Genomic DNA, 23,865 nt, shown 5'->3' with positions numbered 1-23,865 from the left:
GATAATTCTTAATAGCTTACAACAATTACAAACAATGCAGCTGTTCTGTTTTTCTTTGGGGTTGTTTTTAATCTCTTTGTAACTGTTTTGCATCTTTGTGGTCATTTTGCATCTCCTTGTACTTGTTTCATGTTTTTTTTTTCATTTTTTGTCTCTTTGTGGTAGTTTTTAATCTCTTATTAGTCCTTCTGCATCTTCGAGGGTGTTTTTCATGTCTTTCTGGTTGTTTAATGTCTCAGCTGTTTTTGTTTTTAGTGGTTGTTTAGTGCCTTTTTAAGGTAATTTTTTTTGTATGTCTTTGTGTGTCTTTGTTGTTGTTTTGTCTCCTGGCTTTGTGTGGCCTCGTGGGGTCATGTAAAGTTGAACCAGTTCCTCATTCAGTAGCTTTCATCTCCTTTGCATTATACATGCAAGACATGTCATATTATTAGTGTCATGTTCTGCTATATATTTGCCTCAGCCACTCTGGCCCACAGATGTGACCTGTGATGCCACAGCACAGCAGGATATACAACGCAGCCACCAGTGTCACCGGGTTGTTGTGGCTTTCACGGCTGACATTCGCTGTTGGACCCGAGGCTCCAACTGAACCCAGGAGACGTCGCGCTTAAGGGCTTAGGGCCAAAGGCTGTCAACACAATCAGGGGGTTAATGTCAGACACACGGCTGCAGACACGCACACACACACATACACACACACACAGACATCACCTTTAGCAGCCGTCCACATGTAGCACAGGGACAGACCTTTCGCTTTCATCAGATAAACCATCGTTTCATCAGGGACTTCCTCCCCACACACCGTTGTCACGTTGAACGCAGCATCTCATACTTGATTTATCTCTTCAATCCAATCTCCACTTTATCTCTTGTATTATTATTATTTATTTTCTCATCCACACGTGAGGTACTTTGTCCCCTGCGCTAATTCAATCTGCGAGGTGGGATGGCTGGATTGAGTGACGGATTAGGTTTGGTTAGGGTGCACGCTGACACAGCCCTGTGTGCACGGCGGGTTTCCTCGTAACGGATAAGGAAGTCAAGGACAAGCAATTTGTCTGAGGTGTAAATTAATTTGCAACATAAAAAAATTTATGGCGATATGGAAATGGAAGTAATTAAGGTGATAGATTGGATGCAGTTTGTGATATTCGTGTGTCATCGCTACAGTGCTCCCAGGATGGAGACTGGCAGTCATAAGCAGGAGTTCAGATGGTTCAGCATGCACTGGGAGCTCAGAGACACACACTCCAACTGGTCTTTGTTTGGAGGCTGTGAAAAATGCTGTCCAGCTAACTGCATGATCTTCTTCTATGCATTTCTTTCGGTCTTTGTTTCTTTTCCTTCTCTTATCTCCAATCGGATATTTACATGCAAAATTCACTTGCAGTCGCTCTGATTCTCTGTCACTCATGAGATAATATTCAGTACTTGGATGAACCAACCCTCTCAAAAGAATAGTTGTGTGTTTTGGGAAATATTTGTTAGTTAGATGGTAACACTAGTGCTCCCATAACTACATGCTAAAATGGCAATTTTAGCATGTAGAAATCGTGGGGCTTTTAAATACAATTGAATGTCCATTATGTTCAAGCCCTTGCCAAACAAGATCACACAATGCTGATTAAACCTCATCAGTGCCAGAAAAATCTCTCTGTTTCACACAATGCAGAGTTTTTACATCTGGTGTCTGGTGAGGCATTCTCATGCTGCATACTGGGCATGCCCTATAGGCAGAGCCAAGATGACTAATTTCTGTTATTAGCTGTATGCTAACTTTAATGTGGATAAAATAATTCAATCTTGGGACTCTTCTAAACTTTCCAAAATGCATGAAATTCTGATTGTGAAATATGTAATTTCAAGGGACATAACCACGTGTCGACAATGTTTTTATTTTTACTCTCCCTGGCAGAAGGGGGAGACAAAAGCTCCGCGCCCCAGATTTAAGCGAGAGTCAGCAGCTGGTCAAAGCGAGTCGTAACAATGACATTCACTAAAGTCATCTTATTAGTTTTCTAGGCCTGTGATTCGGTCAGGTTTCTGCTCTGGGTCGTTGAGTGTAGTGTCCTCTGGTTCCCAGTCTGATTGAGTCAGATCCAGTGCTTGCTCCTCTGGTTTCAAAATAGCAAGATGGTGACGGCCGAATTGCTGAACTCGAGGCTTCAGAACTGCAGTTCATAAACCAATGGGCGCCGTAACGTTTGGTTGCCACTCGCTGGACACAGAAGGAAACAGCTAATCTGGCTTTGTCCAGCAGTAAAAACAAATCCGCCTATCAGCACCTCTAAACACATTATATAACACATTATATCTTGTAAAAATAAGGTTAGTGACAAGGTGTGCAACAAGTCTTTGTTTCATGGGCTTCATGGAAGAAGTAACTCCACCCATGCAGGAAATAATTCAGTTCATAACCACTCGTAAAATCATGAGGTGGTGGAGGTGTAAATTTCATTACTTATGGCCAGAATAGTTGTTTCCCTCTGCTTCCAGTCTGTGTGCTAAGCTAATCATCCAGCTTCATGTTTATCAGACACATAAAAGGGTGTAGTCTCGACAATGTGGAAATATTTTCTTAGATTAATCAAGCATCATCTTTAGACATCAATATGTTTCCTTGTCTTATCTTTAACACTGTGTATTTGTTTTGCTTTAGTGTATCGTATTCTCTTGTTGCAGCAGTACCACACATATTAATTTAAGCTTCACTTAATCATCTGATATGATCTCCAACATGCAAAGTGCTTGTTCAACTTCAAAATCATTAAGAGTCTCTGAGACTAAACAAAACGTGTACATGCCCAGATGCATTCTGGGTGGAGGGCTTGAGCCTCCGATGCAGTCTCCTGAATGAGCTTCGAGCACTCGGTGATAAAGAGACTTATTACTGGGCTCTGATTGACCAGTACACAGGCAGGCCTGCTCACTCTAAAGATAGCAGAAGCTATTTTATTGCCCTTCTAATCTCTCCTAACTCCCTGTGTTTTATTTCCTCATTGGCTTTCTCTTTCACTGCTCCCTCACTCTTTTATCTCGTTTTGTGCCGCTCTCAAGGTCAACAGGTTTGTGTCTCCATTGACAGTAGAGGACCATTTCCGCTGAAAATGGTTTGATCTTCTATTTAACAAGTCGCTTTCACACAGACCCTGACAGGTAATTCCCCGATGGTTTCAAACCAGCTTTGCAGACGTTTCGAGCGGGCACCCTTGGTTTGTCTCACCTCTTTGTGGTAACTAAAGATCAAGCTGGACCCAGCCAACTGCACAGTACATACTGAGCAGTAAATGCTCCCTGTCAGTGTTTTACTATTTTATATGATAGTTTTGGATTCATATTAATTGTTATATTTGTTTAAGGTTGAGCTCATTTGAACCAGTTTATATCCCGTTGGTTAGTTTAATCTACATTGATGCATCATATCCTATAAGATAAGTAGCATTGCTGTCCAGTAAGAACCATGCATCAGCCCTGTTTTCGGCTTTGTGACGATGCATTTTCCATCGAATCCAAATGGGTTTCTAAATTGTTTCTTTCGTTTAAGAAGCAGGAACATTTTCAAGAAAGATTCAAACTCACAATCAATAAATTTGGGGATACCTGGCTTTCACTGGACAGAAAGTATATAAAAATGTCATTCTGAAAAAAATGAACTAAAGCTGTCCGACAAATGAAGTGGAGTAAAAAGTCAAATATTTGCCTCTGAGATGTAGAGGTGAAGTATAACGTTGCGTAAAATGGAAAAGTGAAGGTACTTTTAATTTGTACTTCATTTCAGTACTTGAGTAAATGTAGTTACCACTAATCAGAGCAGCAGCCTCTCAGTTCTTTCCCTTTTTCATCCTTTTTTGTTCAAAGGTGCCTTTGAAGAAAATAAAGTTTTCTCCCCACTGCCCTGTTTTTCACTCTCTCTCAACCTTCCTCGAAACCTTTATTAGGTAGCCATGTTTTACTCGTCGCTCTGTTTGTCAGCACCTTAAGCCAAACGTTTCCAGATATGTATGTATTTGGAGGGACGTCATTAGCATAATTTCCCAGAGGCGCACTGAGCTTAATTATCGACATGGCTGTGTGCAGACTAGAGCACAGCTCATCACATTAGGATGGAGTCCCTGCTGTTTTTATGCCCACGCTCCGCCAGGTCCCAGCTGACTACCTGGAGATTCATTGCCGCCACAGTTCAACTTCCAGCAACTCCAAAACTTTCATTTTTCTCGCTACGATTCTTCACCCTGAGCACGCCGAGGGGTTGAAATTATGGGGAAAAACCTCGATGCACATTTAGATATGTAGGTCTGGAGACCGTGGTGGACCATCTGTTGTAGCCTGTGTACAGTGCCGTATGTTATTCCAACTCATTTTCTTTTATAGATGATTATTTTTTAGTGTCGTCTCAGGGACACTCACACATATGCTGCTGTCTGGCGATTCTCCTCCTTCGTTATATTTATGTCGTGGATTTCCCTTTTCTTCCTTTGTACAGCTGGACTGTAAGTCGGGTGGTGTACTCAGCGTAAGAGACAACAGAAATTATCCTTTGCCATCTCCATTCACCTGTAGATGGAGGGGAGGAAATGGAAATACTCCCCGTGTGCAGCCAGTGAAAAGGCAATTTCAAAGAGACACACCAATGCCCTTTGTTATGCTTTTATTGGGGAACACAGAGACAAACATTTCCATCAAATACACACGGTGACTAAATCATCCAGTTTAGACCCAAACTATGTATGCATCTCTGCACCTATTCATAATTGTATGTGGCTGACAACCTAAAGGTGTGTGTATGTGGGTCACAGTCTGTGTTTACTGCCCCAGGCTGTTGCTGTAAATCAGCACCTTATTTATATCGGCTTGCCGGATCACATCTGGGTTATTATTATCTACATGGGACTAGACAGAGATCAGCTCACCTGTTCTATTCATGGGAAATGCTTGCCTGATGTCAATAGAAAGTGGGAGACAATATGAGGCAGAGGAAGGCGCTGTATAAGAGCAGTTCTGATATGTAGCTTTGGGCCTGCATCTATAATTAAGCAATAGTTCTCTTTTTCTTTCCACCATAATGTTTCCCGCCACAACCTGTGTTTCATCATTAGCAAACATGTCCTACAACACAAGTCCAATAAGGAGAGATCATTAGGAATGGATACAAATAATAACAATTTTACTTTTAAATTTTGTTGGTTAAACTGATGATGAGAGGCCGCGTCATGGACCGCTTCACAGGACGCCCCAGAGCCTAGAGGTGGTGGAGGGGAGTTTGCAGATTTCTAAATCTTTTTATTTATCTGGCAAAAAATGCCAACATAAGACATCTGAGACAGGAATCAAACATTTACAAAATTCCCATGTGAGCAAAAGCTGGAAGGAAAAACTCCCTTTTAGCAGGAAGAGAACCTCCGTCAGCAGGACTAAAAAAAACCTCCCTTTTAACACTAAAAAAAAAAACTCTGACAGTGACAAGAAAAAACTTCCTTTTAACAGAGAGAAACCTCCCAGAACCAATCTCAGAGGTTGGAAATCATCTTCCTCGACTGGTTGGAAAAAGGAGGAATTTTGGAGATGACTCACACTTCCATTGAGACTCCCAGGAAAACCAATCGAATTAGGTGGTGATGGGAAGAAGTAGGGTTGTGCATCAGAAGGTCTTTAGACAGAATGACAGAATTACGATGATATCTAAAGAACAGGGCAGAGAAACTAATTGGCTAAAAAGCGCGGGCAGAAAGATCGTTGGGCAAGTATGGTGACAACAAGATTACAAATGAGTGTTTTGACAGCGAGGGAAAGCGGCAGTGATAAAAACAAATACAGCAGCAGGAAAAGAATGCCGACAGAGGAGAAGATAAAATGCAAGGAAGCAGATCTTTCTTGATGAACTAAAGCTTCATCAAATGAGTGCTGTTGGCAAATCAAGATTTATTAGCCACAATATGTTGTTGTTGGTTTTAAATTTGTCTGCAACTGTACCTGAAAGAAGAAGACCGGCCTTGACAGACAAAAAAATTTAGCTTTGTATTTGTGTCTTTGCTATGCAAGGTGATGTGACATCAAACAGGTTTGTGGTTACGTAAGGCCACAGTCTAATGTGCGCGCTCCTTTCATGTGTCTTTGAAGTGAATAGTAGCAGATAATGTCCCCTTCGTTTGGACGGCAGCCAGATAAGAAGTTTCTTTCAGGAGGGAGAGTGAGAAATAGGTGCCGGTGACACTGAGGATACGAGCAACACCCAAAGGGCCTCTATGCTTCTTCTTTTAATGTTTCTGTATTTACAAGTCTGACTGGTCCCATCCCGCCGGAGCTCGGTGGTCTCCACCTCACTGCCCGTCTGGCTTGTAGGTCAGAGAAGATAAGGAGGGCATTAGTCTATTCTAATATATTCCACTTCCTCCTTGCTGCATGGCTGCAAGGCTTGAATCTATATTGTATAACTTGGTCTGTCTTATTGGTGAATGTCACTGTCTTCCTTTAGCTGACTTCTCATTATACAACACTTTAAAGGGCATGCCCTCTAAAGAAGAACACAATGTGTTGGTGAAATGAGCTGTAAATCTTCCCTATCATCTTTACAAAATACAAATAATACCATTTTTAAACAGTGAATCACTGCTTCCGTACAAGGCTGCTGTTCACCAGGTTTCACTGCGTGGTAGTTGCCTATTCTCCAGACAGGCGTCTCGCTGTCGGGACCCAGGTGACAATAATCACTGCACTTAGTATATTGTATTTTATGTAAGTCTTTGCCAGAGGGAGCAAACAGATAGATGACACCACGGCAAAGCTTTAAATTAAAGAGCACTGCATCGACCCGTTTCCCTATGGAGTTTAATTCAAATCTTCTCTTTGCTAGCAGAGTTATGACAGTCAGCACAGGGTGGCAGTAAAGTCTGATCCAAAGCACAGGCCTTGGCTTTGTAATGAAAGGAGCTTTAAGGCTCACAGAACTACCGCGAGTTTAAAAGACAGTTTTGAGAGCAAATTTCTCACTGCACTCAAAAATCAAGTTTGTAAGTGAAAATATATGAACTGACAAATTCTCCCTTTCAGTTTTGTTGGTTTTGCTCCCAACTTCTTTATTGTGGCACAAAGTTTTGGTTGCGAATCAAAAGCTTTTGCTTTTTGCATATTTCATTCGGTCACTGTCAGCCATATGTCAATCCCTTCAGCAGGTAGCTCAGCATGCAGTCCTCTCCTGTTGAGTCTTCACACTGTATTCACTGTTCATATACTTTTACTTAAAAACTCAATTTTGTTTTATTGCAGTGAGAAATTTGCTCTCAAAACTGTTACTGTCAAAACTGACATAAAATGCTCTGTGAACTCCTGACTCTTCCTGCTCCCAACAACGGCCAGCAGCACACAATCAGTCAATTTTCAAAGGAAGCAGTTTACTACAGCAGTGAAGAAAAACTCCCTTCTACCAGGAAAGAAAACCTCAGATAGTGGGAAAGAAAAACTGCCTTTTAACAGTAAGAAAACCTCTGATAGTCGGGAGGACAAACTCACTTTTAACAGGGAAAACAGTCTTCAGAGTACAGCAATGCCCATAACAACCAAAAGTCTGTGGTTAGCCTAAACACAAAACCAAAATGCAAACAAAAGAAAAACCTGGGCTTGTGAAATCAAAAAAAAGGAGAAAAATGCTGTTCTTAATATTTAGGTTGAGATAATTAGTGCTATTAAGTATTCCTATTTACACGTCTTGATCAGAGTTGTTCTTCTCAGTTAATCTACTCAACACACAGAAACTACAGCTGGATCCAGTCGTGTTAAAGGACGGCCCAACAGCTGTCAACTGCAACTCGATTGAGCTTCAATTGAGAGGCATCAATTAATTCAAACTGACGAACCAGAATGCTCTGCCTGTTTTACACCAGAATGAACACGCCCACACACGCTCAGGGGAGGAAGTGCAGAGCTGACACATGAAAACATAATTTGACACATAAATAACCCTGGGTCATAACAGTGTGTGCAAAAAAAGAGACACAAAACCTCCCTATGAATGTGTGCGCCTCTAGTGTGTTGGATTTTCTGACAAAAGAAGATTTCAGATTTCTCCAGCTGAACTCAGGCGTTCATGCGTCAATATGGCACATGAGTAATCCCATGAATTTCCAGGTTTGTGTAATAAAGTAAGCCAGTGATTTCTGCGTTCGAGGTCTGTGATGAAACTGATTGGGTGTCACGCTTGGATGCCAGGTTATCACCCACCTTCCTGCCCCACTATCCCATTCAATCTCCTTCCATCATTCTCGCTGCTGTGAACCTCTCTCTCCGTCTCTGGGAGCAGCTCTCCGTTCCTCGCTGCACCACTGAGAAAGAGATTCAAGGCTAATTTAGTTCATTTAACTGATAAAAGCGGCTCTGAGTCTTTGTACGGTAGAACAATGTTTTCTGGTTTGTTTTATATAATTTCGCTTCCCTCCCCTGCCACCTTTGCCACAGATGCTCACACGCACAAAAACCTTTATACCAAAAGAGGGATGCAAGCACATCAAGGTATTTTCTATTCATTAGCTCACACAAAGGTCTCTGTAGCCTTGCAGCTCTCTGTGAAAACAGGCCCGAGCTGATGAACAATGAAATCTAGTCCTCTTGGATGCTTCTGGCTGCTTTGGCTTTCCAAATCGATTTTTTTTTTTACTCCCTCAGACTGGAGTCTGCGCGCACTTCAAAGCTAATGAAGTGTGCATTCAAACAAGTTGGCAGTCATGACAAATGTAGTACAGCGAGTAATCCAAGGATGCTTTTCTAGATCAACAGACTGTAAGTCTAATCCATTATGGATGGAGAAACTCAAAATATTCCAAAGCGACTGTTAGTCAGAACTGAAATTTCTGCTTCTACAGTTTAGTTTTTTAGGTTGAAAAATGATGACAGATACTTTGACAAAAACAGTAATGGCTAATGAGAAGGGGCTGGTGATATGGCTCTAAAATAATGTCACAATCATATTTATCAGGGTATTTATTTTTTTTTACAATAATGATATTCTTATTGATGGATATTCCTTATAGGAAAACCACATGAATTTAAAATGTACAAAAAGTAAAAATTTCTAAAACTAATGGGACCACATTAATGTGCACATGGGAAACATGGGATTTTGGAACATTTTCATGGTGTAATGTGTGAAGCCCATGTAGATTCCCATGTGAAAACATTTCCATAAACTATCCACACATAGTTATCATATGTTGCAGCATATGTTGGAATTGTTGGGTTTCTCTGTATAATATTGTAACGTCTTGCTGTAAGGACGTTAATGTGTTAAGTGCCATGAAATAACCGTGTTATGATTTGGCGCTATATAAATAAAGTTGAATTGAATTGAATTGAATTGAATTGAATTGAATTGAATTGAATTGAATTGAATTGAATGTTGCAGCATGTGGTAAACATGTGTCATACATGTGATCACGTGTCCCATGTGGAAAACGTGGGGAACTCCAACTTCTTCCATTATCTATACCCGCTTTATCCTCAACAGGGTCACGAGGGGCTGGAGTCTATCCCGGCTCACTGGGTCCATCACAGAAAGACAGACAGCCATTCACATTCACACACATTGAGAGAGAAGCTACAACCGGAGTCAAATTCATTGTATGTTTAAACATACCTGGCCAATAAACCTGATTCTGATTCTGATTCACAGCTACAGGCAATTTAGATTCAATAATTAACAAAGAACATGCAAACTCCACACAGAAAGACCCCAGTCGAGGTTCAAACGTAGAAGCTTCTTGCTGTGAGGAACCGTGAAATGGCAACAAAATAAATGTTATAGATTTGTCAGCCTTAATGTAACAGTTGAGCTTCAAATATTGAGCGAAAACAATCATGTTACTGTGGTTTGTTGTACCTGATCATTTGGAACCAAACCACTTTCACACAGTGAAGTCGCTCATGTTGTTAGAAGTAGCTCCTCCACTGTGGAGCCGCTCTCTGCCATGCTTTTTGTTGCTGTGCGTAAGTTACTTACGTCTGAGTAATGCTCTCAACAAGTCAAAATACTTCCATTATCACGCAATACATTTCTCTTATAATATTACAAATTATACCGCAATTATTATGGATGATAAAATGTAGCACACGGCTACGAATAAATCTAAATATCCAAGAAGTTCCTGTCTTGCTGTCTTTCCTGTGACTCAACATGCACTTTGACAATCCCCCTCCCCCACCCCCTCCCACCACACACACACACACACACACACACACACACACACACACACACACACACACACACCCACCCCAGCACTGTGTGGTATGTTTGCAGTGAAACTGGGACACATTAGTGCCCAGCTAACTTGACTAACCTCTCCATTATTCACTGCCTCATCATCTCTGAGCCATTATGATAGCCTCGTGGACTCAGCAGGACTCGTCTGATTGGGGCTGACACTCTCTCCACTTTTACTCCTCTCTGTGGGGAGAGGTCGAGCCGAGCTGCAGACTTTACATCCCGTCTTTAAACGCAGACCTTTGATTGGTTGTTGGGAGGTTAGTAAACTGTCTGCTGCTTGGGTCCATTAGGAAGTAAATGGTGGACCAACTGAGCTCTTTACTGCCCGATGGCTACTGAGCAAGACTCTTAAAACCTCCTGTGCCTGTGTTTAAAGGAGAATTTGAGTTTGTCTATGTTAACACGTTCGAAGCTCAATGGTGGATTATTTTGCTTTGTGTTGTTGATACCAACAACAGTAAGGTGTTGTTAGAAACTGCTGTCATATGATCTGAGCAGCTCTTTTAAATCATCACCTGCTGACTCGGCCCTTTATTTTCCAGCCGGTGATGTCAGTAACCCAGAGGTTCAGTTTGCCATGTTAAGTGGGCGTCCTGGTTGTGCGAGCCACGAACATGTTCAGGTTTCAGTCTCCCTGCACGGCATCATGGTGTCATATCAACCTATGTCATCCCATTGCCCATTAGTCCTGGGATTAGTCCCACATTATAAACCAATCATCATCCATCCTGTGCAGTGTCACACAGTCAGTGTCCGACTCTCAAAGGACATTTAATACAAAATAATTAAACATAAATGCAGCAGAACAAGAGGGTCTTTTTTTTTTCTTTACTCATTTTCTTCCTGCTTGTTAAACGGTGTGCCTACATTACCCACAATGCAACCCAACTGCCAACATTGTGGTCAGAGATTTTGGTGTGTCTGGGGAGCAAATGTAGCCTTAAGCCTCTATGGCCTGAAGCAGACAGGTCTGATGAGGTCGCTTCTTTCAAAGTTACAAAGTCGTCCTCCGCCTCAAACAACGCTGACTCAAGTGACATCACTTGAGGCAATTTCTCAGGAGCCACGCAGCTTCCTCCAGAGAGACAAAAGGCTTTAGATAAGTTTTTTCACACATCAGCACCTTAGTTACAAATGTTTCTCTGAGCAGTGGGCCGGCGCATCTGCAATTTCTCCACACACCTGAAACTGGAGCAGAGAGCGCATAAATAAAGTTTGTGATAAATTGTTGAGGAACAGAAAGAACCTGCAGGGAGACAGATCCAGTGCGTTGGGGTGGTGTGGAGCAACCATTGTGTTGTTGTGGGCAGTAAACTTGTGTGTTTACAGTATGTTATGAGCGGGCGCATTGACATTTCAGAAAAGTCCGTGTTGACAGTCGGACCCTGGGGGACAGATTCTTGGTGCAGTGCCCCGTAAATGTCATAGAAAACCCTCCTCGTTGTTCTCCTGACTTGATTCGCCATTTTCAGTTTCTTTGACCAGTGAAGTTGCGCTCGGAGACGCAAATGTCACTCAAAACACCTCTTCGGGCTCATTGCTTTATTGTTGTAGGCTTCCTGAAGCGTTTAAAAGGTCTCTGTTGCTGATTTCAAAAGTTTGACACAAAGTATGATGTGAGCCACCTGCTCGTGCCCAGATTGCTCACAAAACAGTGTAACTCAGGTGCTGATGTTGATCAAGTGACAAAACTTGAATTACTTACTCGCAGAGGTTATATCCTCTCTGTGCTCGGTGCACATCACGACGCTGTGCACCATTTGCGAATGGCAGGAGCAGTCTAAGAAGGAACTTTATGATCCGACCTCATAGTAGTCTGGAATCTGATCTGTAGAATCAGTGAAATTCCCCTTGACGTGTGACATGTGAATAGTTTGTTTTGGTTTCATCCCTTTCAGATTTGATGGATAAAATTGATCTATTCCGAGTTACAGCCTCTGATATGAGGTTGATTTTACAGATTTTCAAAGCGCCTCCTCTCATTAAAGGCTTAAAGAGATGCAGTCAGCCCGAGCCGCAGCTTATCTGATCCAGACAAGTGTCCTGCATGGTGTCCTGGTCTGATTGATAAAACCCAGCCCTCGCTCTGCTTACCTGACACTTCTTACAGACTGCTGCCTGAGTTTCAATCCTGGATGGATTATTTTGGGGTTATGCCGTGCTGTTGTTCGTCTCCCTGTTTTTAGGTTAGCTTTAAATTTCATCAGTTCAGTGTAGCAGGGAGGCGGCTGGAACCACACGCCTGGGTCTTTGTGTTTCTTGCACAAAAGCCGAGGATAGTTTGATAAAGAAGGTCATTAAAGTGTCATTAGGCAGTGAGCTTCGAGGCGTTGGGCCCCTGCAGATAAAACATGAGGCCTCATGGAGAGCTGGGAGCTGTGAGCAGGTTTGTGATGATCAAAGATGAGAGGAAGGCCCCCAGTGATCTCCAGAGAGACACTCGAGGAGGCTTAACAGACGACCCTCAGCAGATACCTGTGTCTTTGTTTCCTCCCCATCGTTCAGCTTTTTTTCCCTAACGGTCATCCCCAAAGCCCCCGGTGTGCAACTAGAGCATCACTGAAAGCTTCCTACTTCCTCATCGTCGTTCACTGCCCACACAAACCATCGATTTGATGCTCAAACGCCGCTGTAGCTCTCACATGAGTGCTGCTTCCCACTGACCATGAAGCAGCTGCTCTTGAAAGCAAGAAAACCGACATCTCCTGGAATCAATACGGCGTAATAAAAGATCTGTTTGTTGTGTTTTCGAGAGAGCTGCTCACTATCGCAAGTTCAAGCTTTCGCAGAAGCTCCTCTCTCCAACGCTAAAACAACTACGACACCTTGAATTGTAATGGAAATCCAGCCGGCACAATGACTAAGAGCAGCGGTGATAGCCTGTAGCACAGTCGATAACTGCTTGGCAGCGCAAGCTAGGAGAGTTGACTCAATTTGTAAAAGTGAGCTGGCTGCATGGGTGCTGAGGAGAGTCTGAGAAAGCTGATCACTGTAGTAGTGTGTGTGTGTGTGTGTGTGTGTGTGTGTGTGTGTGTGTGTGTGTGTGTGTGGTTTTTGAAATGAGGATTGCAAATGGATTCAGGACATGAGGGTTCATCTGTGTTTTTGTTGTTTAATTCATTAAAAGCTCTGTTCTGCCACCGATGGACTTCTACAATTATAAAGCTCATAATTCATTTTTATATATGGGAAACGAGGCAGCAAATCAAAAGTCTGAGTGCAAAAGGAGCCACTTCAGCTCTGATGAAGTTTGTAAATTACACTTGACTCTGAGTCACGGTGTGTCTGTAAAACCTCTACTGCCACCAAGTGGCTCTCTGCTGGCACAACAGTGAAGAACACACATCGACCATCAGGATGTTAAAGTGTCGGTTCAACAAATGACAGTTACACCTGTCATGATTATTACAGAATAGCCTGACTGTGATTATGAGCTGACTAATAGTTTTGTTCTTTATGATAGTTTCCATTCGCTTGTACAAAAACAGCTGAATAAAACCAACAGAAATGTCAGATTTCCGTCACTTTGATGATGTCACGAGAGGAGAATTAGTGCCACTTGCTGTTTGTCTTCAGGAGCTTAACTACTAATATTCAAGCGACCGCATTTCGATTGCTCTTTGGATCTATTGACATTGACATCATGGATTTAACCAAGCCAAACACCACAGTCAATAAACGGCTCCTCTTCTTTATAAGGTCTACACGTGTTATTACACTAGGATTAAGCTTATACTATAACAGTGACATAAAATTAACTTAAAAATGTAAAAAAAAATGTAATCGCAGTTATTTGAATGACAATCACTAACTAGACTTTCATGATCTTTACAGCACCAATGACAAAAAACTATAATAAAAGGTAATAATAATGTCACAAGGACTGTTACAGGAGATCATTCCTGCCCACTGCAATAAGACTGTACAATAAATCACCTCTGGCCAAATCAATCACACAAAAATAACACCCTTGCACTGCTGTTTTGTATGTTGTTTTGTTCTAATTCATTGCACTGTTGTTTAGGTTTAGGTTTAGGTTAGTTTTGTTTAGTTTAGTTTAGTTTAGTTTATTTAATATTATTTTACCTTATTTTATTGTATAGAATGTGCATTTTTTTTAATCATATTCAATATTTTGTATCCCTGTACATACTGCTATAACATAAAAAATTCCCTCTGAGGGATTAATAAAGTATCTATCTATCTATCTATCTATCTATCTATCTATCTATCTATCTATCTATCTATCTATCTATCTATCTATCTATCTATCTAAAATAAACACATTTTCTTACTTGCCTTTAGTGATGGGTTGTCCTGCCACGCAAAAACATCTGTCTTGATCAACCAGTTTGTATGATTTCTTAAGTAAAAAGTACAAATTGAATCTCTTTACCTCTGTTCCACTGGGGTGTCGGCAGAAAGAGATATCTTAAAAGTTGGACTAATAAAACCAAACTTACCATACATACCACCAAAGAAATTAAACAAATTAAAAATAGTTTTTTTGTTCTTTAAAAAAAAGTTTGATCTTGTGAGATTTCATCTGTGAAGGAATAAAGTCCAATAAACATGAATGAACACCATCCCTTTAATGTTTTCTGTACTCTACGCTATCTAACGTGCTCCTGTATGTCTCGTGCGCTCTCTGCAGTGTTCATCATGGCTGCCGGACTGCTGGTCTATCCTTTCGGCCTCAACTCGTCCCTGGTCAGGTCCTTCTGCGGGGACTCGGACATCTACTACGCCGGAGAGTGCCAGATCGGCTGGGGCTACATGCTGGCTATAGTGGGAGTCATGCTCACCGTCTTCTTGCCCTTTTTTGCCAAATACGCGCCGAAGGAGCAGCTGTCCCCCACCCCTTTACCCACGCTCTTATAGTCATGTCTTGTTTCCCCTCTCCCTCTCCCTCCCCTCCCCCGCCTCCTGCCCACCTCTCTCTGTCCTGGGCCTCAAGTCGAGAAAAGACACCTGCATCTTGTTTTTAAGGGCGATGCGACATGGGAAGCCCGACTCAGCGATAACTAAAGCGGACACTGCGACAACAAACACCGTCTTCCTGCATCTGCTATGTAATTAATTCAAATTCAGTTCATTCAAATGTTTTATGTTGGATTTAAAATGGACATACCTGTTTCCTTCATGTCAGTTTTGGAGACGATGCAGTCTGAAGATGAACTCGATAAAAATGACCACAAACAAAACAAGTACTTGCTAAAAAATCTTAAGTGTTTACCTTTGTTTTTGTTTGTTTGTAACATTCCAAAAACAGACTGGAATATGAGAGTGGAAGCATGACTTTACGTGGCGGTATGACTCGAGCAATCCAACAATGTTTTAATGAGAAGTTTTGAAGAACACTAAACTCAACAAGAGAGAAAATGTGAGCGGTCGAAGTTTGGGAGAATTCTTGGACTCGATCTGAGTCTCAACTTGAAAGGAGTTGCATCTCCACTGTTTTGTGCTGAGACTGTAAATAAAGTCTGGATTTCACCATCTGAAATCACGCAGCGGATGTCTGAGTTTTCAAAACATCACGTTGATAAGAGAACTCCTTGAAGGACTTTTCTCTCCAGGCTTTTTTCTGCCTTCCAGTCTTGTGACCGGGCAGTGAACCGCCGGGAGTCGAGAAGACGTTTTAGCTTTCAAAGACATTTAGTAACTGTCACAAAGAAAGAAAAAAAAACAACAGCATCAGACCTGCCGAGAGGACAAATGGAAACCTTCTCTAACAAGGAAGCGAATCATTATGACAAGTAGTAGTTTCAGAGCAGTGTTGTTTAAAAAAAAAAAAAAGATGTTGGGATACTGCATCCTTTTGTCAACCCTTTTTCCCAGATTTGTTTGTGTAATGAAATGCGCTTGTTTTTTTTTTCTGTCTACAACACACAATACTAAATACTCTAATTCAGGAAAGAAAAATGATCGCAAAAGGCTGAAAGATGTGGGAATTTTGTCCAAAATGCATGATGGGCTTTGTTAATGGTAGAACAATTGATCTAGATTTGAAATGTGATCTGACCAACTTGTGCCTTTTAACATAACCAAGACAAGTATTTAATACAAGTTTCAGGTAATCATCTTTTTCTGCTGAAAAACTGTGGATCCTGTTGTGTGATGTGAACTTTTTTTTGTTTCCTTCTCAGCGGTAAAGTGTTTCTCCTGTACTTGATGCAGTATGATCTCATTAACTTGAGAAAATGTTCCAGCGGGGAAAAAAAAAAAGAGATGTCTTCGAATCCTTGGAGATAATGGAAGAGAAGAGAGAGGGAAAAAAAAAAAGGAAAAGCTTATGTACTTGTGTTCAATTACGCCCTGAGATGATTTCTTCCAGTTATTAAGAAGAGGTAAATCATTTGAATTGCTGTGTTAAGAGGTGGTGACATGCAGCTAACAGATTAATTCCTGGCATCCTTGTCTTAATGTGCTTTTGAATGGGAGTGGAAGAAGAGGGAGCTGTACAAACTGAACTTTGGTTATCATTGCTGAGCCGACACATTATTCGCGGTATGTGTAAAACGTGGCTTCAAATAATTAGCTCCTCAAATAAACTAATGCGTTGGTGTGTTTTCGTCAACCCATTTCTCCTTTTTAAGCGCTGGCACCGTTCCCCGTCATGCTCCAAGGACAAAATGTCCACCTCTCCACTTACTGTCCCTGTACACTGCCAATTTCATCCAGCTTGACTCCCTTTTCTAGTGGGTGTTTATGTGCGTATTCGTGTTTAATAACGGGTTGCTAATGGGTTCAACTTTTAAATAATTCCCAAATTTGGGTTCCCATAATGACATGTCCCGACATGAAGAAAATTACTGTGATTATGTTGCCATATTTCAAAGATGAGGAGAGAACTGTTGGTATTGTATTGGACCTCATACTGTGCTTGACTGTGTGGGAATGACTGGCGTGACTGCACTGGACTTATTCCCCTATTTGTTGAACCATTGTGTGTAAAGTCTCAGCACTGGTGAAACTGTTTTGGTAGAGTAGAATTCCTGTTTTTTTCCATTGTGATGTTTGACTGTAAATAAACTAACTGTACTTGATATCACGTTATTCTTAACTGACCCGTTTTTCAAAGATATATTTTGAGATATTACCTCATCGTGGTTGCTTTACATGAATTAACCTCCAAATGTTTGCTGTTCTGTGAATTTCCTTTTTAATAAAAATGTTTGCTAACTTATAAAAAAAAAGAGAGGCTGTGCTTTCCCTTAAGGATTTCATTAAATTATTTTTTTATTTTGTTCACAAATAAATACAAAAACAGCGAAGTGAGAACATGCAAGTGAATTCAGCTGTCAGAGAACAAGTGAATGTAAAGAGCTCCCTCTACAGGTCCAAAACTTGAACAGTACCTGAAACGTGTTTTTTAAAACTACTTGGATTTCCAACCGTAACAAGTTAGAGAATACAGCACTCAGCTTATCTCTAATGAATCTCCGTCTACAGCTGACGGCACCTCGTCGTGCTCACACTTCACTGAGTGATTTCACCAGCACTCTCATTTCTGCATCGCAGGCTTTGACGGCCTCCTGAGCGTTCCTCAGCTCCGAGGGCAGGCCGGGTCTGACGGACATACACACCAGGACGTCTCTGCTGCGGTCATAGTTCCCCACGCAGCGATGGACCTGACCACGGATGAGGCGGGGAAGTGCCTGCTCCTGTTGGACAAAAGGCAGGGGGGACGGTTCGAGCAGACTGCAGCGCTATTTTATTGAATTGACAATATATTCAGTATTTCTAAATCACCAATTCCTCCACGGTTTGATCAGATGTGAAAGCCCCTGAATTCAAATCAAGGCGATTGACGATGTTGACATTTTCTTTACACTCCAAGTCACGTCACTGATGTTCATCGAGCGACGAAACTTGGAATACTTACTCGTCACGGTATTATTTCTTCCCCCTGCTCGCTGCTGCTCTCCGTTCACAGGCAACAGAAACAGTCCCTGAACCTTTTGATCCACCCTTGTACATACTGCACATACTAAAAGGTTTACTAACTTAACCTTAATTCATCTGACTGAAGCTGAAGAGACTCAAAGAAAGTTCTTCTTTGCAAATCTGCATTGTCTTCTAAAATACATTAATTCAATTTTCTTTTCTTTTCTTTCCAACTCACATTTTCATAAAAGACACACTGCACAACCTCCTTGCCGTCTCTCATGAGGAAGCTCTTGGCTCCATAGCGACCCACTGTGACCGCAGAGTCCAGAGTAGCTGAGGAAGAAGCACAGCTTCTCAGATTAATGGTGTTTACAGATGCTTACCGGACCACAGCAGAGACAGCAAATCAACTCACCAAATATCTCAAATAAGTGAAGCACTTTGTCTTTAAACTGACTCCAGTGTCTCATGCCATCAATAACTGCAGTCAGGATCCTCAGGGAGTTTTCAACAGCTGGCTTCTCTGGAAATGTTTCCTGCTGAACACAGAAAAAACAAGCATACAAATGTTGCACTGATCACTGACAATAACATGAAACTTGGATGGCAGATTGTGAAATATATATTATGACATATTTTACATTTCTACCTTAGTTGGAGTCGGTCGAGCAGTCTGATGTTTATTTGAGCTCCTTTTTCCCTCAAAGGTGGATATCTGTACTGACTCAAAGCTGTTAGTAAATTTCCAGGAGTTGTTCTGTGGCAGCACAGCATGATCTGAGGGCCTCCTGGGTGGTGGGACCGGAGGAGCAGGAGGTCCAACCTGCTGGGAATACTGCTGTGTGGAAGCAGGTGGTCTGCAGGAGGACTGCTGACCCATCTGAGGGAACCCTGCGTGGGGTGGTGGCTTGTTTTGTGTGCTTTCACTGCCGCGAGGGGCTCGATATTGGTCTTGTCTGGAGTTCACACCGGAGCTGGAGTCTGGCTGTCTGCCTGGGTTGTTGGTCTGACCCATCACGGAGCTGAAATGAAAATACAAACCCTCCTTTAAACGTTTTGTCATCTAAAATTAAAACCCATCTCATGTTATACTGTCTCCTGAAATCATTTGACATCCTGTCTCAGCGAGATGCTAAAATATTTGTCCATGCGTTTGTCACTTTTAGGCTGGACTATTGTAGATCTGGATAATCAAGATTTGCAAGCAACTCTCTGAAAAGCCTTCGGATGATTCGAAATGATGCAGTCAAGAACAGAATTTAAACTCATTCCCCTTTAACAAGTCCTTTAATGACCAAGCACCACCATATTTAAAAGACCTCGTGGTATTGTATTATCTGAACAGAGCCCGGGGCTCTCAGAGCGCAGGCTTACCTGTGCTTCCTCGAGCTTCACAGTAAAGAATGAGAGGCAGAGCCTTTAGATGTTCGGCTCCTCTTCTGTCAAAGCAGCTCCAGGTTTGACTCAGAAAGCAGACGTTGCCTTTACTTTGACGATCAGGCTTCAAACTTTCTTATTTGATCAATTTTATAGTTAGAGGATGGTTTAGGTGACCCTGAGCCGTCCATTAGTCCTGCCGCCTACGGCCTGGGTTTTTTCACATTTATTTTCACTGTGGTGTTTTTGATGTTGTTTGTAATTTGTTTCATGGCCGCGTGTGCTTTTGTGATTGTAAAGTGTTCTGAAACAATGTTACAGGCTGATTTCACAGTCAAAATAAAATCAAACTGAAATGTTGTATATATATATCTATGTTTTGCAAACACTGTTTCTGCTGGATGGTAAATAACATCACTGGCTCCAAGACGCTGTGAAATGCTGCTAGAAATGATTATTGTCCTGATTTCTGTGAACTTTTCCACCTTTTTCTCACATATCTAAATTGTTATCAACTTTTTCATTGTTGGGAACTTTAAACATCCGGTTGGTCTGACTTTCAGATTTTTCAACAGGTTTTTTTTTATTGTTGATGTACTTTAAGAGATGCAACAAGGCACAGTATTAATCATAATAGTAAGACAGTCAGGAAACGATACCTTCCGTTTCCAGCGTTGTATGGATGTGGTATGGGTGTATAGGCTCTCATTGTACGGGCCGGTCCAGGAGCAGGTCTGTTGCTGCCATACTGCTGGGGAGGAGCAGCCTGTGGGGTGCTCTGTCTGTAAGATTGGTGGCTTCGAGGAGCACCAGACGATGGACCTGAGGACTGGTAACATCCATAGCTTCCTGAGGGACGACACATTTTCAATGTAACACCAGCCTCCTTTGTCTGTAGCTGTAAATGGTTATGTTACTTCTTACTGATTTACAATACTGTCCGCTGTGTCACGTGTGATGCAGCTGTAGATTGTGATTTTAAGCAGACAGACATTGAAAACATTAAAAAACAAGATTTTTACTTTTTTTTTTTAAAAAAAACATCGTACACATCCAGAAATTGTTTAAGGTCACTTACTACATATATGGGACTGATTTACTAACAGTTTGCGTGTGTAAAATCACACGCAAACTTCACACCACCTGCGAAAAAATGTCCCGTCTGATCTACTAACGACGTGCAGCGAGGATCGCGTCTTTCAAATGTTCAATTTAACACACGTTGTCCATTTTGCGTGTTTGCCTGCATGCTTATGTAATATTGGCCGTTTCTGCTTAAAGGTGCAAAATACTGGGAAGGAACATTCAAATAGAACAATTTAGCACCCGCAACGATATTTACTGGAAGTAGAAATAAGAGAAGTGATTGTTGTGTATTTTAGTACGACTGAAGATGTTAATCAGGTGTGAACATCTGGAGAGACGGCTGCTCTTATTGTGGTGAGAAGAAGACGCAGGAAACTAAAGAATACGTTGAGAATGTGTTTTTACGGCCGTAGAAACATTTTTGAAATGACAGAGGGAAAAAATATTCAGACATATCATCTGTCCAGAGATGACATTTTTTTAGTTATTGAATGAACTGAATGATGATTGACAGCCAACAGTACGAGGAGCCGTGAAATACCAGCAACGTCAAAACTTCTTACGACTCAGCATTTTCCTGCCTCTGGGTCGTTCCAGCGTGTCTCTGCTTGGACATTAATTTCAATGGGATCAGATTTTCTTCCTCCTTTAACGGTCGTTCTGTCAGAACGGCTGGAATCACTTTAACACGCAAACCCCTCATTTAAATACGATTTGCACCTGATGTCAAAACGCAATTATTCTGAGTAAATCATCCGCAAGATGGGTCAAAAATAAATGTGCAAACTTTCTGAACAAACACGCAATTCAGTTCCCTTTATTTGAGATGTCAGTACTGTAAATCAGGCCCATAGTGTAGTTCCACTGTATTTCTCTGTGGGTGTACTGCCCCCTAGTGACAGAAACACACCGCAGTCTGTGAGACTGAACACTTCACCTGATGTGCTGTGAGATGTGGCTGAGCTGGTGCCCGCCATGTATTCACTGTGGGAAAAGAATTCATTCTCAGAGGGAACAGACGTCAAAGGCACCCTGTTTCTTTTCTTCTGGTTAAAGAGCGGCACAGAGAGGCACCCTGATGGAGACAGCAGGCGAGACACAAATCAGCAGGACAGTGGACTTTTTCCTTGGATATGGTCCCACACGGCAAAAAAAAAGCACGTTGGAATAACTTTATTGGGATATATTTATGATTTTCTGTCATACAAATCAAATCCAATTTTGACTTCAGTTTTCAAACTTTTGAGGAGCTGAATCTTTGGTGTGCAGATGGTGAACTACATCTCTGTTACCAACCTGCTGCGGGTCGCTGGTCTTCATGTCTCCTCATTACGGTGTCATACACTGGTTCACCAGCAGGTGGGAGCAACGACACGGACAACACCTTTCAACCGGTGTCCTGGTTTGAAAGGGACTCAGTCACTGGGCTCAAACAAAGTAAAACAAAGTGTTGGGTTAACTCCCCTGAAAAGACTTCACAAGTTCAACTGCTTTGTCTTTTCAAATTCATCAACACGTGTACTGTGAAGTCAGATTATAAATTAGTTCGCTAAAAGAGATAGCTTCAATTTAGCTCATCTCGCGAGGTGACGTCACAGCTGTCAAAAATACAGGTAGCTGGTAAAACTGTTTTTCTTTCATCATCCAAAATAATTTTTCTATGAACATTGTATATTAACTATAAACTAATTTATGTTGGTAAAAGTTAGCTGAAGTACGAAGTAAAGAGACGAACACTGTTTTCAGTTACCTCGCAGAGCGGCGCGAGCTGGTGGGCTGCACGTGAAGAGCACGCGCTGAAACCAGGAGTGACGGTGTCGCCTTCAGGATCCCCAGAGAAGCTCGGAGTTCTTAACGACGGCTCAAGGATTCAAGAAACTCACTTTTGGTGGAAAATAACGACGCGCCGTTTTTGTGACGCGCAACACTCGTTTCGTGTTTGGTTTTTTTTTTTAGATTGAGAGAAAAGCCTTTAGTTTAATTATTATTGTTGTTCTTTTTATTTATCTATTTTCTGTTGTTGCTATGATTTGTATTTAAAAAAAATATATATAGCTCAGTTTATAATGTATTGTTCCTACTGAATAACTTTATGTATATCCAAAATTTTATCTAAATGAAGTTTTTTTTCAATAATTGAGGGAAAAGTGTATAAGGCACCACAACCGATGCTATTATATGCACCATACTGTATACTAAGTCTTGAACGCAACACCTTCGATAATGGTGTCCAGAGTACAGTAGTTGTAACATTACCACCCCAATAAGACAATAATAGAGGAATATGCATGTTTTATAGTGTGCAAAACATGACAACACAACTCCTATCTTAATTCAGTGGATTGGATTATAAAGCAAGTTGGGACTCTTTGTAGAGACGTTTTCAGGGTTTAACAGTGATTAACATTTATTCAAAGAGGAATTTACAAGGACAGTCAAAAAGCAAGACTGAGAAATAAAACAATTAAAATCCATGTCTATTTGTGTGATGATAAAATTCTGTTTACCTCTGCCTGCCACATCAAAGTGGAGGAGAGAGCAAACAAAAATGTAGCAGCGCTTCTAAAACCCTTTTCAATATAGTTTAATCTACAATTGCTCACAGGATCCTCCTCCCCTAACAGCAAAACACAAACATCCCATTTGCACTTAAATCCTTGTCAAAGAACTGGAGGGTACTAAATCTGTGAAGGAGACAGACACACATCGGCTTCACCTCATTTGTTAAAGCTCAGTTATGACATGCTGATATGTTAGACCTCGGCTGAATCCTGGTGGTGTTGCCAGGAGATAGAGATGGCACCATCTTGGTCTGAGCCTATATATAAGAAAAGACCAGGGCAAAGGCTATAGTACCAGCTCTGCCCCTCGTTTTGCTCAGAGCCTTCGGCTAATCACATCCTCAGGGGGCTGTGTGACGTCCTTGCAGAGAGTTCGAAGGCCACTCTTTGATCTTGGCTAGTCTGTCTTGTGTTTCCTGGGTTTAGGAATCCATGGCAACAGCAGCGTGAATGGTCTATTCAGATAGACTCCACTACATCCTTTGCTTCAGAGAAAACAGATCAGAAAACGATTGATTTATGTTCCTGCTAAAAGGAGATTATCCTATCAAAAATAAACTGTTCACCATTCATTAACTTCCCCGTATGCTACAGGCTATGTAAACACTTGGTGTGACTTTAAATATTGGCTACATGCTGTTTGAAGGAGTAAAGTATTAGTTTGTAACTCTGACTGATGTATTATTTTATATGACATCATTG

General features: G+C 41.5%; 2 protein-coding genes across 2 annotated transcripts in view; one reads left to right on the top strand and one right to left on the bottom strand.

The window, feature by feature from the left end:
• The window catches only part of LOC138196647 (LHFPL tetraspan subfamily member 7 protein), a 111,328-nt gene extending 94,033 nt beyond the window's left edge, over nt 1-17,295 (top strand). The window contains exon 3 of the mRNA XM_069146916.1: nt 14,904-17,295. Coding sequence (XP_069003017.1) covers nt 14,904-15,130 — 227 coding nt within the window. The 3' untranslated portion in view covers nt 15,131-17,295. The remainder of the gene's footprint in view (nt 1-14,903) is intronic.
• A 426-nt stretch (nt 17,296-17,721) lies between these two features.
• Nucleotides 17,722-21,932, bottom strand: LOC138195968 (spermatogenesis-associated protein 22). The gene is made up of 7 exons (XM_069145622.1): nt 21,899-21,932; nt 21,540-21,677; nt 20,176-20,365; nt 18,789-19,161; nt 18,555-18,678; nt 18,375-18,472; nt 17,722-17,913 (listed from the first exon to the last, which is right to left on the bottom strand). Exons 1-7 carry the CDS (start codon nt 21,930-21,932, stop codon nt 17,722-17,724), a joined length of 1,149 nt encoding a protein of 382 aa, XP_069001723.1.
• Between the last annotated feature and the right edge of the window lie 1,933 nt (nt 21,933-23,865).

Source organism: Embiotoca jacksoni, unplaced genomic scaffold (genome assembly GCF_022577435.1).
Source record: "Embiotoca jacksoni isolate LCO1_2020_lvr unplaced genomic scaffold, fEmbJac1.0.p SCAF_13, whole genome shotgun sequence".
NCBI lineage: Eukaryota > Metazoa > Chordata > Actinopteri > Embiotocidae > Embiotoca > Embiotoca jacksoni.
Note: the sequence above shows the minus strand (reverse complement) of the source record. Positions and strands in the feature narration are given on the sequence as shown.